Source organism: Aspergillus fumigatus, chromosome 6 (genome assembly GCF_000002655.1).
Source record: "Aspergillus fumigatus Af293 chromosome 6, whole genome shotgun sequence".
NCBI classification, from domain to species: Eukaryota; Fungi; Ascomycota; class Eurotiomycetes; order Eurotiales; family Aspergillaceae; genus Aspergillus; species Aspergillus fumigatus.
Genome location: NC_007199.1, coordinates 2,811,734 through 2,825,898, shown reverse-complemented (window position 1 = coordinate 2,825,898; position 14,165 = coordinate 2,811,734). Strand labels below are relative to the sequence as shown.

The following is a 14,165-nucleotide window of genomic DNA, read 5'->3' as shown; positions in this document are numbered from 1 at the left end:
TCAATCATTAGATCTTACTAGTCCTATACTTGACTACATCATGCGCATTTTTTTCATGCCCTATCAACAGTTATACATTCGACTGTACTCAAGTTCATACAATCAATGATACAATCCCGAAAGATCACATTGCGCATAATGTCAATTTGACACTTCTTTCTGTACAAGTATTTAGCAAATATCGAATTCATGAAATTTCCATATCAGGTAACAAGCGTCATAGCTATAAGGATAAAGCCAAGTCTTATAACCAAACTATATCAGAGCTTGATCTATATGTTCTGCACAAGAATGCACTGTGTTTGAAAGACCCAAGCAGCGGCGAGGTTACAGGACGGCCTGGACGAAGACAAAAATGGTCTCAAATATCTAGCAAGAATACAAACCAGGAGACAAGAATATTAATCGATTACAGCATGAAGAACGCCATGAACGAGGCCGCAGACAGGAGGCCAACGAAGGGCACGGAAATCGTGCCCGCTGCACTCTCCTTGTCAGAGCTGGAAGACGAGCTGCCGCCGGAGCTGGAAGAGCCAGAAGTAGATCCGGAGCTGTGAGCACCGGGGGTATTGGACTCGCCGCTAGCCAGGATGCTCAGCTTGATGCCGGTGATCTCCTCGCCGTTGGCGTTGTAGATCTTCTGCTTGATGTCGGTATTCTTAACCTCGACGAGCTTGCCGGTGTTAGCGTCGGAGAGGCCTTTGTCGATCATAGTCTGGACTTTGGAGGGTCTCTTGGGCAGGTCGAAGGAGTCGGTGAAAGTGGAGTTGGTGATAAGGGAGGATTCGCACTTGGGGGGCTTGGCGGAGGTCTGGGTTGTGTTGGAGGCTTGGATGCGGCTCATGTCGAGCTTGCTGTATTGCGCCATGAGGTTATCATAGTCGACGAGGAGCGTGACGGTGCCGTTGTCATTGATCTGAACGAGACCGTAGTCGTTCTCCTCCTGGGTGTATTCGTAGACGAGACCGCCGGAGAAGGACTGGGTCATCTCCTGACCGTAAAGGGCCTGCACTTCGCTGAAGTAGCGGGGCTGGACTTCGTTGCAGCCGTACTCGGAGAAGAAGACGGGGATAGAGGCGTCGGCAAAGTCCTTGGTGAGGACATCGTAGCCACTCTTGGTGTAGGACGAGTTGCCGCACCACGAGTAGGAGTTGAGGCCGAAGAAGTCCGATTGGGAATTAGCATCGTCAGCGCACATGAAGTAGTTGAGGGTGTCCATGAGGATGGGACGAATATCGGCAGCAGAATAGCCAACAGGAATGCTGCGGTCAAGGTTCTTTGCGATGTAGTCCTTCATGTCACGCTGAATCGCCTACGAGAGTGTCAGTGGACAGGCAATCGTAAGCTGTGGGGATGGATGACATACCCGGACGTAAGTGGGAACGTTCTTGACACTCTGCTCGTTGATGACCTCGTTTCCGGCGAAGAAGGCCAGGGTGTTGGGGAAGTTCTTGAACGCTTCGATCACACCGAAGACCTGCTTGAAATAGACATCATTGTAGGTGCTTTCGGGGTCGGTTCTGTCGAGGTATCCGCCATACAAAGGCGAGTTGACATCCAAGATCATGTAGATACCAGCTGCGTTGAAGATGGATGCGCACTCGTCGTGGTTGAGACTCGGCGACAAGTTATAGATACGGATGGTGTTAACCTACTTTCGCATAAGTAACGTACCAAAAAAATCTGCTCAGGGAACCAGTGAATCTTACGCCCAAACGCTGCATGAGAGCGGCATCCCGCAAGCATGCATCAGGATCGCTGAGAGGGTCCTTGTCCTTGGTGAAGCCAGAGGAACCGCCGGGCTGGTAGCTGTTGGAAAGAACGGACAATCAACAATTTCGCATTCAAATGGTCAAGCATCGCAGGGAGTAAATTCTTACTCGACACCCAAGATCTGGAACCGATCACCGGTTTTACTGTTCACAAAGTCCTTTCCCTTGACCTCGATGGGAACGACGGCGCTGGCAGTGGTCGCGAGAGCGCAGACCGCCGTGAAAAGGCGAACGTAAGTCTGCAAATCGTTTCAGTATATCAACTAAGAGATTAAACAGCGCAAGAATGATATAATGAGACTATTGGAAATTGATGTGTGACGAACCGGAAGCATGTTTGAATGTGGTAGAATAATAGTGACCCGATGTGGATTAGGTGCTGAACGATTGGATGGACCCTTTTACAGGGAGTGTTGGAGCAAAAAGAGGGGCTTAGTTAAAGGGTCCAAGGGTCTTCAAAAGAATGACTGAAGTTAGGGAGGCGTATAAACAGAACAGAAGCAAGAGATCGTGGCGATTAAAGATATAACCAACGCGACCAGGAGAAAGGACTAGTAAGAAGGAACAGAAGGGAAGAAGGGAGTAGTAAGGGGAAGAGGACTGAGCAAGATCTTCATTTAGGAAATAGATAGGGCCAAGAGTAATTATCAGTGCCCAGGAGTGAAATTAGACGATTTATCAAGGCTAAAAGCTGGGCACAAATAGCACAATGAAGGACAGTGGAGCATCGTGAGAGTGAAACAGTGCAGCCAAGCGGCGCTAACAGTAGCCCGGCGCATCCACTGCGCCAGCGTCTCACTTCAAGGGTCAGACTGGGTTACAGAGACTGGGATTGGGTCTTTCCATGATCCTGAAGAGTCAGACGCCATACAAATTCGTCTTGGATGTTCTTGGGTCGTCCTCTGTAGAATCTGGCTGCCTTCGAATGAGCTACAACCTCAAAAGACAAAACAACAGCTAACCGAGTTTTGCATTTTCTTCAAAGACCATCTTTTTTCACCCTGCTAGAACTACTGATCCTTCTAAAATACAACCCAAAGCAGACCCATCGTAACGGAGCATTCGGAGACAGAGGAACTACCAGGACTCAGCCACCCAGCGAATTGCGGTGACTGGCCAGGTCCGGGGCCAAGGAGACCGATGACAGGCGAAAGGGGAGAAATAAACATAAATAGAACGAAAAGTCATGGCGCCGAGAAATACCAAGATGGTCCGCCATATCGGCGGCCAAGACACAATGCAAATGTACAGGGGGTGGACGAAGAAAGGTCACAAGTAGTGGAGATGTTGCGAGCGCCACGTGAGACAGAGGTTTTGGATGACTGGAGAATCAGATAGGTCAGAGGAGAAGTGACCAGGCCGCGGCCCAGCGTGGACCTGAAGCTCAAGAATTAGAGGCCAAGACTCCTATTACGGGAGAAAGCGAAATGACGGAGACGTGGAGGATAAAGTACTCTGGAGGGCTGCATTCTTATGACATTTATTCGACGCCGTGATTGTCAGCACTGCCACCCTCGCCAGTAAAAGATCCCAGTTTGAGACCGGCGTCCATGGCGACCATTTCGGCCAAGATCTCCAACACATCCTTAGGGACGGTCTTGTCATATATCGAGATCAGGTCCTTGGGCTGAGGGTAGACCTTGAGAGCCTTGTAGAAGCACAGAGCAGCTTCAATCTGGTTGGAGCCTATATATGAAGGTGTGTGAGCGGACTTCGTGTTGTTAACCCTGATGACTCGCGATGTTGATCATACCTTCGGCACACAGAGACTCTCCGCGGGCAACTTGACCCATGAAGTAGGCCTCCTTCTCTTCCAAGTCTGTTGGGAAACCTTCATCCTTGGCCTGCTGAACAGCCTTCTTGATGGCTTCCCGCTGCATAGCACCCTGGGCTTCTGCTTCCTCCTTCACAGCACGCGCAAGTCGTCGGTTGTTTCTCTTCAAGCTTCTGCGGAACTCCGGATCGGTCTGTCTCTTGTGGTCAAAGTATACGGCGTAGGCTACAGGATGAGTCAACTTTGATCGGAATAGATATGCGATCGATGGACTTCCTAGGCACTTACCCAAGAGGCCAGTCAAGATGGTGCCGGCAGAAGCGGCCACCAAAGTTGAGGTCTTCATGTTGGTGCGAGGAGAGGAGGCTTTTAATAAGATTTAAAAGGATAAAATACAATTGAAGAAGTAAGAAGAGAATTAAACAACCTCTCGTAGTTCCAACAAGGGGATGGCAAGGTATTCCCTTTGACGACTGGAAGTTTTGGTGACGCCCGTCCTGAGCTTGTAACCGGGCAGCCGCGATAATTTTGAAGCGCGGGATCATTGTTGTTCCGCCTCGGGGTTTCTGTCCCGCTTGAGCGCCTAACAGGACAGCTACCTATTACAATTAGCTCGTCATGTTGCAATGCTTGCGCTTTCTTCAGCTTTTTGATAGCCTAATCATCTAATCGATCTGACCGCATGCTGAACGTTTCAGTTCGCAAATATGGAAAGTCGCGGGCTGACCCTTCGAAGTAGAACGCGCCGTGCTCGTCCTCAAATCAGTGCTCCGAAGCCCATATCCGGACCACTTCCACCTAACAGCAAGAGTACCGATTCGGGCCAGGGAAACAATGTCTCTCAGGCAGTGTCTCGTGAGCGAATCCCTACGAATGGCGCGACCTCAGACCTAGTAAAACGGAGATACTCGACGCGATACAATCAAGCTCCAGAATTCGATGCCAGCGCCCCCCCTGTCCCTGGTCTCCCAGCGGCAGCAAGCAAATATGGCGGATTGGGTCCTCCGGAAGCCAGCAAAAAGCCGTCGTCGGACTCCTCCGGGCCGCCACAAGTTGATTTGAATGCATTGAGGGATCCAAGTCTGCCGGTAGACAGATGTGAGTCGCTGTGAAGCTTAGCTACCGTTCTGGGCAGAACTTATGTAGGCTAATCCGGCACGGCCAACTTGTAGATGTAGCAAACCTGCTCGCCAATGCTACGGAAGAAGAAATCGAAGAGTATCAAAACAATTTACGGAAAGTGAGAAACAGAACGTCCACCGACCTTCAGCAGAATGTGTACCAGAATCGCACCCAGTTCATCAAGATCAGTAAAGAGGCGGAGAAGCTCAAAGGCGAGATGCGGACGCTTCGAACTCTGATGGCGGAACTCACCACTGCTCTGGGCCAGACAGCTATTGGAAATGCCCCCAATCCTATGTCACCGACAGCGGATGACTGGGTACCGAAGCGCAACGCGAATCGCAGTTCAGTAGCCAATCTCGAAAGCATGTGGAATGTCCAGCTTCAAACACTATGGAAGACTGTGGAAGGATCACAAAAGTTCTTGCCTGTAGCTCCAGGCCGGCATATCGTGATGGAGACGGGGCAGTGGGTCGAGCTGGACTCGGCCACGTGGAAGCCTAGGCGCCCTGTTCACATCGTGCTTCTGAACGACCATCTATTGGTGGCTGCGAAAAAGCGAAAGCGGGTTGATGCAAGCAACCATCGAGGCCCGGTTCCGACAAAACTTGTTGCCGAGGAGTGTTGGCCGCTACAAGATGTTGACATGATTGACCTCGGGGCCAATATGGGCACTGGGGCAGCCCGCGAAGAAGCCGAAGAGCGGGGCATCGCAAACGCAATCAATGTTCGAGTAGGCTCAAAGACTTTCACATATCGTCACGACAAGCGGGATAGTTCCGACAAGGGCGAGCTTCTTGCGACTTTTCGAAAAGCGGTGGAGGACCTTCGGCGAACACTGCGGTCCGAGTCAGACACAGCCATTAAGCCCACTGACGGATTTGGCTATGCAGGCGTCAAACATTCTGTTTCCCAAAAGTTGGATCTCAATGCTTCAGACGCTTCCCGTGACAAGCCCGAAGTTCGCATTGATGTTGATGGAAAGCAGCAGAATCTTCGATGGGTGGATGGACAAGTGGATGAACTCGACATCGATATCGCCCTTCAACGTTTCGAAGAAGCAGTTTCTGGCATTGAGAGGCTTAGGAAATTAGCCAGGGGCTTGAAGGGGAACTCATATGCGCAGCAGATCATCAACAGCAAGGTCGATGAACGCGCGGCAAGGCTGGCTAGTGTCTTATCACGAGCATTGGCTGACACTCACTCGTTCTTGAATGCCACCAAGACTAACGTTACCTGGCTCACTCGTCTAGGATTTGAGGATCAGGCTCGGGAGGCCTACTTGAAAGCTCGATCCGACGTGATCTCCAAACGGGTCCGGTAAGTCTTCATCGCCAGGACCCCAAGCTTGAACTTAGGACTAACGGAGACGGATATAGGGCATGTGTCTTCGAGGGCGATCTTCCCCTCTATATATTCCAGGTTTCCTACGTCTATTTCACTCTGATCAAAAACACAATCAACATCTACCAGCAATGCTTCCCGGCTGTTCTGACAAGTGCCTGCATCAAGTGGGCCAAACACCACCTGGATGGATTCAATGCCCTTCTCACCCGGCAGCTCAGCAGCGTACAGCGAGGCACGACTGTCTGGCAGAAATGCATCGATATTGTACACGAGCATGCCGACTCTTTGACCGAAGTCGGTGTAGATTTCGTTGACCTTGTTGCCAAGGGTTTGGATCTGCATGATAATGGTGGCGAGAAGCCACAAATGACTCGGTCGGAGTCTCTCATTTCGGGGCTGGCAGATGCTGCACGGGACCATGCTTTTTGATAAGAGTATTGGAAGTTCAAGCTACTAGTGATTTCTTTTCTGCGAGCTGCGCTCTGGGTAATTCCAATTAAATTTCGATCAGACTCAAACATGAGTATCAATCCATGTCTGCAAACCAAGCTCCTACAATCATTTCACAAATTCAGGAAAATCTGGAAGCAGCTTCCAGCTAATTTCTATACCCTTTGGTAGCTGCAACACCGAGCAAAAAAGCGAGTTCACCCGGTATTTGCCACTGCTCTGATTATAGCTGAATGGACTATGGGATCGAAAGGACCAACCAACACTACACTAGATTGTCGGCTAGGATATTTCCTGTATGTGGCCTGATAATGAGCATTGAGTCCTCGTAACTGAAGATTGTAGACTGTTCAAGGTCGTCCCGCTGGTTGCATCTAGCTTGTGATTGGGGCCAGTCAATCCATTTAGAAATTGCCTGGGGAACGGGGAAGAACTTCATTTGGTCTGAGTCAAGTGCGTACCTAGTGTGTTGAAAGGTTGAAGGTGCTATTTGTGCCAGTGCCTCTGCAGACAGAGCACCTGAGTTAGGATTTCGCTAGATGTAGAAGACTACTGTACATGTGAGTGTATGCTATATATAGACTATTTGTCTAGGTCTATCACCAGTCAATGCATTTTATATCGTGTACCATTCATAGATATTCTCGTCATGGCGCCTATTCTTATCGGAGGATAGTTTCTGCGGTACTTGCTTGGCTGCTTTATCGAACGCCGAAGGAGGAGACCATGCCAGATCCCAGATCTTTGGGTCACTCATGACACTGCCCCGTTGTAGAACCCCAAACCGGAAGTCAAGTGGCTCGCCTCCGTCGCCGGGATCGGACGGGAGACGCATATAGTACCGGACGCTGTCCGGAATTTCCTCCTTAACGTGGCTAATCATGATGAGAGCCTGGTCCTTGGATAGGCCTCGGTGCCGTACTTCACTAGGGTTGACATTGGAGCCCTTGAGCCACGTAGCCTCTGGGTTTGCTGCGCGCTTCGTGATGGGGGATTTGAGATTGCCGCGCATCTCACCGGCCTCGAGGAAGTGGATACACTTGTCTCTGAGGGACGCAGACATGTTGGAGAAAGGCTCGTCAAGGATGATAATGTCGGGCTTGTGGATCAATGCACGAATGAAGAGCACGAGGCGTTGCTGGGCAGTGCTGAGTTCTCCGAACCGTACAGAGTCGGCATACTCGACATCATAGTCTGTAGGCACAAAATCGCGATTCTTTTTGGTAAATTTGAGCTGTTCGATCTTGGGGAATAAGTCCATCGCGCGGAAATTTACAGCGGGTGGTTCCTGTTGAGTGGTGACGGCCGCATCTGGGTCTAATTCGGCTTTGAAGAACCTCAGCGCTGCACTTACGTCCAAGTCTCGTTCGTGATCCAGAGTCGGCTTCGCAAGGAATGTTTCGGCAAAGGCAGACTCGATGGCCTGTCGTATGCTAAGTTGCCGGGGGAAAAAAGCATGAATTTCAGGAGACGAGTGACCAAGACGCGATTGAAGCTCAAAGATCGAAATGCCCGGCTTGCCTGCCTCGGGCAAACGCGAGCGTCCAAAGACCTTGATCGGCAAAGCGTATGTTTGTGGATGGTCCGAGGTGATCAAGGATAGCAATGTGGTTTTCCCTGAACCATTGGCCCCAAGTACCACCCAACGCTGGCCACGACGAACGGTCCAATGCAGTCCCTCCTTTTTTTGATCGCTGACCGTTTGCTTCCACCCACCAAGGACGACCTTGTCGCCGTATTGCACACGAACACCTTCCATCTCGATCAGCGGCTCTCCCCCATGAGTTGCCACTGCAGTGCTTCGGCCCGAGCTAGTTTTGATAAGATTGAGATCCCAGAGCAGTTGTTGGTCGAGAATGCCCGACTCCATATCCTTTCGAGCGTTGTCCAGTATCTTGTGTTCCTCTTCACTGAGCGTTGAGAACCTCTTGGCCTTCTTTGGAAGATGCTTCCAGACGTGCATGACTTTGTCCGCTTCCGACCTTGTGCCCTGGAACAGGATCTGGTTGGAATTCCCGAGAAGAAGAATGTGAGTGATCCAATCCGGAAGATTGTCCTGCGGCCTCAGAGCGAGGATCAACCTTGGCGAGGCCTTCACTGCTAGGCGTTCGAGAAGGCCGGAAATACTCCGAACTGTAGCTGGATCTAGGCCCACTAAGGAGATGTCAACGCCCTTCCCATATGTTCACTTGCTGTGGACAGTGACTTACTGAAAGGTTCATCAAGCAATAACAGCTCTGGCTCACTGAGAAGGGCCTTTGCGATCCGTGCACGCCTTGTTTGGCCATTGCTCAGATTGGCAACCGGCATGTCGAGCAGCTCGCCTAAGCGCAAGTCGGTGATAACCTGCGTCAACAACTCCTCGTTTCGGACCGTTCCACCCTCCTCTCCCTCTAAGGGATTCAGAGAGGTTTGGCCCCGAAGATACTGGCGAACCGTCCAGTCGGTTTCTTCCCGGAGACTCTCATACCGAGCACTCAGGTACGCGCCCCGAGTGCCACCAATTGCCTCTGAACCCTCCCCGATGAAGCCAATGTATTGAATTGCATTTCCCACAAACCGTAACCGAGGATCTTTGGCCGCTATCTCGTCCGTGAGAAGGAAAGGATAACTGCGAGCGGTGGGCGGGAGACAGATGTGCTGGCCGCGGAGGATGTCGAGCAGCTGAGTTCTTCCCGACGAACCGATCACAGCCCAATGTTGTAGACTTTCCTTGCCATCGGTGGGAGAAGGAGTTGGCTTCGAAGGTAGAACGAAATTTAAGTTCTGGAAGAGAGGGCGGTTACGGCCTTTGACCGCATCGTCGGAAGTAGGATAGTTTTCGTAGAAAGTCCCATCTTGGATGCGAATTAGCGGCGGTGCCAAGGAGGAGCCATGGCGAGCAATGCGAATAAAACTCGACGGTCTGAAGTGGCAGGAGCGCGATATGGATCGTCTGAGCAGCATATTCTTCAAATTGTTGTTGCTCCCTCAAGAAGCCGTCGCATACGGCTTGAATGACGATGACTGATGATCTCCGAGTTCGCTCGTGGTCGGCCTTAACTCCGAGGCTGCAATCCCCGAGCATGGGACACGTGATCGTTCAGTATGGCGAAGTTCCAAGAGGTGATTGACAGTAAATAGAAAACAAAGTGCAATCAACAAGCAAGTCAAAGAATTCGAGTGCGCAATCGGACCCGACTTGATAGCACTATGGCACTTGAGGAAGAGTGGACACCTACACCTTACGTATGCATGTTGCAGATAGACTCCCCTCACTTGATATTCAATGCACCTACGGACGTCCGAGGTGCGTGACTGGCAAAGCGATCTTCGGAATTCCCGAATGTCCCTCACCTGGTGGTACTTTCTTGAAGTTCCCTCTCTTGAACTCTGTGAATCGCGGCCTATATCATTCCCCCACTCTAAGACACGTAAGATAACATGACTGTTGACCCCTCCACCACCAATGGCCGGTATGTTAAGTGAAGGTCCGCCCCTCAGCTTGTTATGGATCACTATATGCGTCACTTGTACCATCGGTCGACTCTGACTTTTATTCAAGCAGTTCAGAGTCACAAGAAGTCTCTCCGTTAGATTCAATTCCTTCTCTCCCCTTATTTCTCGAAGCACAAAAAGTCTCGCAGCACAATGCGGGGAAAGTTGCAGTGATAGACGCCGCCAAGGGGGAGCAATTTAGCTACACGCAGCTGTTAGTGGATACGGCAGAGTTGAAAAAAACCATTCTTGAGGACTTGGGGCTGAAAGATCTGGAAGAAAGGCGCATCGCCTTCCTGGTCCCGAATGGATACGATTATGTTGTCATCCAGTGGGCTATCTGGGCTGCTGGCGGCGTGTGTGTACCTCTCTGTACGTTTTGCAGCCGTTGACTGTCGTAAGGCTACTAATATCAAGTGCCAACCAAAGGTACAACTCATCCGGTGAAGGAATTGCTTTACACAATAGAAGACTCCGACCCATCTTTGGTCATTCTACACCCTGCATTCGACAAGGTCAGGGAGCCGCTACGTGAGTCAGTTGCCAAGGATGTACCATTCATGAATTTCCAGTCTTTCCATGCGAAAAAGGATCTCTCATCGAAGTCTCTGCCTACGTTCAGCCCTGTCTCCTTCCTGGATCGAAGGGCACTGATGATCTACACATCTGGTACAACCTCAAAACCCAAAGGTTGCGTCACCACGCACAAGAACATCACCTTCCAAGCGAGATGCCTCATCGAAGCGTGGAAGTACAGCCCGTCCGACCACCTCATCCATGTCCTACCGCTTCATCACGTCCATGGGATCATCAACGGCCTAACATCTAGTTTCCTCAGCGGAGCTACGGTTGAGATGCACCCGAAATTCGACCCGCAAGTCATATGGAACCGGTGGCAGGATCAGGACTCCTCCACGATGTTCATGGCCGTTCCGACGATCTACTCTCGATTGATCGATTACTTCGAGGCCAACATACGCGGTACAGACAAGGAAGCCGCCGCCCGAAGTGGCGCCAAGTCCTTGAGGCTCGTCGTAAGCGGTTCCGCGGCGCTCCCTACCCCTATCAAGACCAAGTTCGCCGCAATCACAGGCCAGATCCTTTTGGAGCGCTACGGCATGACCGAGATCGGCATGGCGCTCAGTTGTGGGCTGGACGTCGACAAGCGCATAGACGGCAGCGTCGGCTGGCCTCTGCCTGGCGTACAGGTTCGGCTCGTCGACAAGGAAACGGGCGCAATCATCGAAACAGCGAACGAGGACGGCATGATCGAGATCAAAGGGGAGAATGTCTTCCTCGAATACTGGCGACAGCCCGACGCGACAGCCAGGGAGTTCACTGCAGACGGATGGTTCAAGACGGGGGACGTTGCACGGCGCGATGGTTCCGGCGCATACTTTATCCAAGGCCGGGCGTCGGTCGACCTGATCAAGTCCGGTGGGTACAAGATCTCGGCCCTAGAGGTGGAACGGAAGATGCTGGGCTTGGATACCATTGAGGAAGTTGCGGTTGTGGGCCTGGCCGACGAGGAATGGGGCCAGCGAGTCGCTGCTGTTGTCAAGCAACGGCCTGGGGTGAGACAATATGCCTGTCTCGAGCACATCTCTCGCAAAACGTGAAACTGACGGAATTGCAGACTGAGCCGCTGGACCTTCTGGGCCTTCGTGCGCAACTTAAACAGGAGATGGCCCCTTACAAGATTCCAACGGTGCTGAAGGTCGTAGACTGCATTGAGCGCAATGCGATGGGTAAGGTGAACAAGAAGATAATCGTACAGAAATACTGGCCTGATAAGGCTTGATCTGGAACCAATGACTAGAGACTTGCACCATATAATAAGCGTCATGTGTCAGAGCCTTCTATATAACTGTTCTTTGATAAAGCTGGAAGTCTTGATAGTGTCTTCATTGCTCTACACAAGCTATACCCTCTCATGTACCATCTGCAAAATCGAGCCCTGTGCGGGTGCAATGCCATAACCTCAACGACCGCACGCCTCTAACCAAGTATGGAGTACTATACTTATTAATCACGCAATAGAACCAATATGGACTGTATAATGAATACAAATGTTACAAGCATAATGTAACCGCGCAAGCGAATCAGATCAAGGCTTGACAACACTCAAGAAAGGGAGGGTCAAGTCATTGAAGAAAGTCACAGCTCCGTCCAACGTGGCAGTGGTGACATTGCCCTCGGGGAGGCCACAGACCGATGCAAAGGAACCGTACTGCTCCCTCTTCTTGGCCACCAGCGCGGTATATTGGTCGAGCGGGCAGCTGTGGCCAGGTCCAGAGCGGCAAGACGGAACGGCTATGGACGTTAGCCTCACTGCAGGAATAGTATACGCTGACAGATGGATGCAACGGGACAAACTTACGATAGACAGCGTCATTCAGGCGGATACGGACGTTAACCGAGTTCTTGCCGCGGGATGTGCAGTTGAGACGCTCGAAGGCGATAGTCCCCCGCATAGGGTTTACACGAGTGCTGACGTAGATCTACCGGCAACTGTTAGAGTTGAGTTTAGTAAGGGAAAAGCTAGCATACCCTTTTCTTATCCATTTTATCTGCGGCAAGGGGTTCCTGCTCGTCGAAGACGCCTATGAGGGAGGCGAGCTCGTTGATCTGGTTGTCGTGCGTGAAGGCGACGATGAGGGGCGGGAGCTTGCTCATGCCGGTGGTCGTGTTTGCTGTCGCCGATGGGCCGTCCTCGAGCAGGTTGACAATGCCCTGGAGGACGGGGAGCATGACGGTCATGTTCTTCCCTGCGCCAGGACCTGAAATAGAGTCTATTCAGCGGCTGTTCGTCCCATCGCGTCTTTCTGTACTATTCGTATAGGGATCACTCACCTGTACCGTAGTAGTAACGAAGATCCTGACGGTATTCGTATTGCAGGATTTCGTTAGGCGTGAAGACATCGCACCAGGGGCTTCTGCTGCCGGTGATCTGAGTTTCGAAACCACAGAGGTACGGGAAAATCGAGACTTGGTCATCGGTTAGAGTGAGGTTACCAGAGATCTTCTTGTTGAGTCTTTTGGTGATGGGGGGCAGATAAATCTTGTCCCACGTCGAGGCATAGGTGCCTCCGCTGGTGTCCTTGAAGTTAGGGCACATGTCGGATGTCGCAAGAGAGTTGCCGGTGGCTGCTGCAACGTCCGGATTAACGACATAGATGTCGCCGTAGGTCGAGTTGGATCCGAGGTAGCCACGGGCAAAGAGCCTGTCAAATATTAGAAGAGTCTAGTTTTGCATATAGAGGTTCCACGGAATACCTAGCAGAGTCAATAGTGCGCTTATAGTCGTTCGCCCACAGCACAAACGGCGTATTGTCTTCGTAGAATGAAGGGTACCGAAACCGAAGATCAACTCCAAGATTGTAGCTATGACAGTTCAGACACTACTCTTCAGAAGTGATGGCTGACAGAAAATACTCACAGTTCCTTATACCCAGTGAGGGATACTTGCGCTATCTGCTGATCAGGGTATCTCAACACGGGAGCCCACTCGGAGATAAAGCTCAATGACCCAGAGGCTTTGAATTTCGCGGATTGGAACTATAAACTTAGCAATTGAGCGATGCTACGAGGCTGAGGGAACGTACAGAATCGTAAAGCGCTTGCCACTGTGCATAGGCACCAGGATCAGGATATCTGCTGCCATGGCGGACAACGTAGATCGCCTGGTCAACGGAGCAAAGACCTGGAACGTCAGACGAGATCTTATTGACGTTAGGTCCTGTTCAGATAACAAGATTAGTATAGGAAAATAGCATTGTTTCAGGGAAAGGCCATACCAGCGAACCATGGAGAGTTAGCTCCCAGATGTTCAAGGGGCTCCAAAGCATGGACTGAGGGTGCGTAGCCCAGGCTGAGAAGCCAAAGAGCCTGAAGAGTCCGCCTCATTCTCTGATTCTGCGAATTTGAAACTCAATTGAGAGGATGCAAAGAAGAGAAGATGTCTGGCAGTGAGACTTTTCAACAGTCTCCATGGTGCGACTCATGGCATTTAAGATATCCCACGACATCCTCCGGAGGAAAAAAGTGTCGAATACGAACAAATTCGAGCCATCGCGAGTCAACTGTCTCCACCGGTTTTTTGTAGCTGAAGGTGATGTCTCGGTTGTATCGGTTGATTGTTCGAAGGTGATGAGACGAGGGAAGCGCCGAGACTGTGGAGTGTTGACTCGGCAGGCCGTTCATCTACAGTAGATCCGCCACGT

The 14,165-nt window shown here is 51.1% G+C and overlaps 6 protein-coding genes across 6 annotated transcripts; 2 read left to right on the top strand and 4 right to left on the bottom strand.

Annotated features, from left to right (window-relative positions):
• Nucleotides 1–409: 409 nt before the first annotated feature.
• On the bottom strand, nucleotides 410–2,465 carry gel2 (1,3-beta-glucanosyltransferase gel2; the record flags this gene model as incomplete). The annotated part of the gene is made up of 5 exons (XM_745929.2): nucleotides 2,099–2,465; nucleotides 1,881–2,011; nucleotides 1,710–1,809; nucleotides 1,367–1,651; nucleotides 410–1,312 (listed from the first exon to the last, which is right to left on the bottom strand). The coding sequence occupies exons 1-5, from the start codon at nucleotides 2,105–2,107 to the stop codon at nucleotides 410–412; spliced, it is 1,428 nt and encodes a 475-aa protein (XP_751022.1). The 5' UTR covers nucleotides 2,108–2,465.
• A 237-nt stretch (nucleotides 2,466–2,702) lies between these two features.
• Nucleotides 2,703–4,045, bottom strand: AFUA_6G11380 (TOM complex receptor protein TOM20). Its single transcript, XM_745928.2, has 3 exons — nucleotides 3,835–4,045; nucleotides 3,526–3,771; nucleotides 2,703–3,458 (listed from the first exon to the last, which is right to left on the bottom strand). The coding sequence occupies exons 1-3, from the start codon at nucleotides 3,890–3,892 to the stop codon at nucleotides 3,253–3,255; spliced, it is 510 nt and encodes a 169-aa protein (XP_751021.1). The 5' UTR covers nucleotides 3,893–4,045; the 3' UTR covers nucleotides 2,703–3,252.
• Nucleotides 4,046–4,145: 100 nt separating this feature from the next.
• AFUA_6G11370 (exocyst subunit EXO84) lies at nucleotides 4,146–6,672 on the top strand. The gene is made up of 3 exons (XM_077805084.1): nucleotides 4,146–4,644; nucleotides 4,719–5,988; nucleotides 6,048–6,672. The coding sequence occupies exons 1-3, from the start codon at nucleotides 4,254–4,256 to the stop codon at nucleotides 6,442–6,444; spliced, it is 2,058 nt and encodes a 685-aa protein (XP_077661215.1). The 5' UTR covers nucleotides 4,146–4,253; the 3' UTR covers nucleotides 6,445–6,672.
• Nucleotides 6,673–6,910: 238 nt separating this feature from the next.
• On the bottom strand, nucleotides 6,911–9,542 carry AFUA_6G11360 (putative ABC transporter). Its single transcript, XM_745926.2, has 2 exons — nucleotides 8,676–9,542; nucleotides 6,911–8,619 (listed from the first exon to the last, which is right to left on the bottom strand). The coding sequence occupies exons 1-2, from the start codon at nucleotides 9,409–9,411 to the stop codon at nucleotides 7,082–7,084; spliced, it is 2,274 nt and encodes a 757-aa protein (XP_751019.1). The 5' UTR covers nucleotides 9,412–9,542; the 3' UTR covers nucleotides 6,911–7,081.
• A 43-nt stretch (nucleotides 9,543–9,585) lies between these two features.
• Nucleotides 9,586–12,040, top strand: AFUA_6G11340 (acyl-CoA synthetase). Its single transcript, XM_077805083.1, has 4 exons — nucleotides 9,586–9,920; nucleotides 10,013–10,314; nucleotides 10,372–11,516; nucleotides 11,579–12,040. Exons 1-4 carry the CDS (start codon nucleotides 9,889–9,891, stop codon nucleotides 11,741–11,743), a joined length of 1,644 nt encoding a protein of 547 aa, XP_077661214.1. The 5' UTR covers nucleotides 9,586–9,888; the 3' UTR covers nucleotides 11,744–12,040.
• A 9-nt stretch (nucleotides 12,041–12,049) lies between these two features.
• AFUA_6G11330 (uncharacterized protein) lies at nucleotides 12,050–14,076 on the bottom strand (the record flags this gene model as incomplete). The annotated part of the gene is made up of 8 exons (XM_077805082.1): nucleotides 13,740–14,076; nucleotides 13,548–13,681; nucleotides 13,382–13,500; nucleotides 13,219–13,326; nucleotides 12,796–13,166; nucleotides 12,493–12,722; nucleotides 12,323–12,443; nucleotides 12,050–12,255 (listed from the first exon to the last, which is right to left on the bottom strand). Exons 1-8 carry the CDS (start codon nucleotides 13,846–13,848, stop codon nucleotides 12,050–12,052), a joined length of 1,398 nt encoding a protein of 465 aa, XP_077661213.1. The 5' UTR covers nucleotides 13,849–14,076.
• Nucleotides 14,077–14,165: the final 89 nt, after the last annotated feature.

Excerpts from the sequence above, each read along its gene's own strand:
- AFUA_6G11370 (XM_077805084.1), top strand. The coding sequence starts at position 4,254 with ATGGAAAGTCGCGGGCTGACCCTTCGAAGTAGAACGCGCCGTGCTCGT. Across the intron at positions 4,645-4,718 it reads AAGTCTGCCGGTAGACAGAT|ATGTAGCAAACCTGCTCGCC; the intron begins GTGAGTCGCTGT and ends GCCAACTTGTAG. Across the intron at positions 5,989-6,047 it reads GTGATCTCCAAACGGGTCCG|GGCATGTGTCTTCGAGGGCG; the intron begins GTAAGTCTTCAT and ends AGACGGATATAG.
- AFUA_6G11340 (XM_077805083.1), top strand. The coding sequence starts at position 9,889 with ATGACTGTTGACCCCTCCACCACCAATGGCCG. Across the intron at positions 9,921-10,012 it reads CCCTCCACCACCAATGGCCG|TTCAGAGTCACAAGAAGTCT; the intron begins GTATGTTAAGTG and ends TTATTCAAGCAG. Across the intron at positions 11,517-11,578 it reads TTGTCAAGCAACGGCCTGGG|ACTGAGCCGCTGGACCTTCT; the intron begins GTGAGACAATAT and ends ACGGAATTGCAG.
- AFUA_6G11360 (XM_745926.2), bottom strand. The coding sequence starts at position 9,411 with ATGCTGCTCAGACGATCCATATCGCGCTCCTGCCACTTCAGACCGTCG. Across the intron at positions 8,620-8,675 it reads ATTGCTTGATGAACCTTTCA|TGGGCCTAGATCCAGCTACA; the intron begins GTAAGTCACTGT and ends ACATCTCCTTAG.
- AFUA_6G11380 (XM_745928.2), bottom strand. The coding sequence starts at position 3,892 with ATGAAGACCTCAACTTTGGTGGCCGCTTCTGCCGGCACCATCTTGACT. Across the intron at positions 3,772-3,834 it reads CATCTTGACTGGCCTCTTGG|CCTACGCCGTATACTTTGAC; the intron begins GTAAGTGCCTAG and ends CTCATCCTGTAG. Across the intron at positions 3,459-3,525 it reads AGAGTCTCTGTGTGCCGAAG|GCTCCAACCAGATTGAAGCT; the intron begins GTATGATCAACA and ends CTTCATATATAG.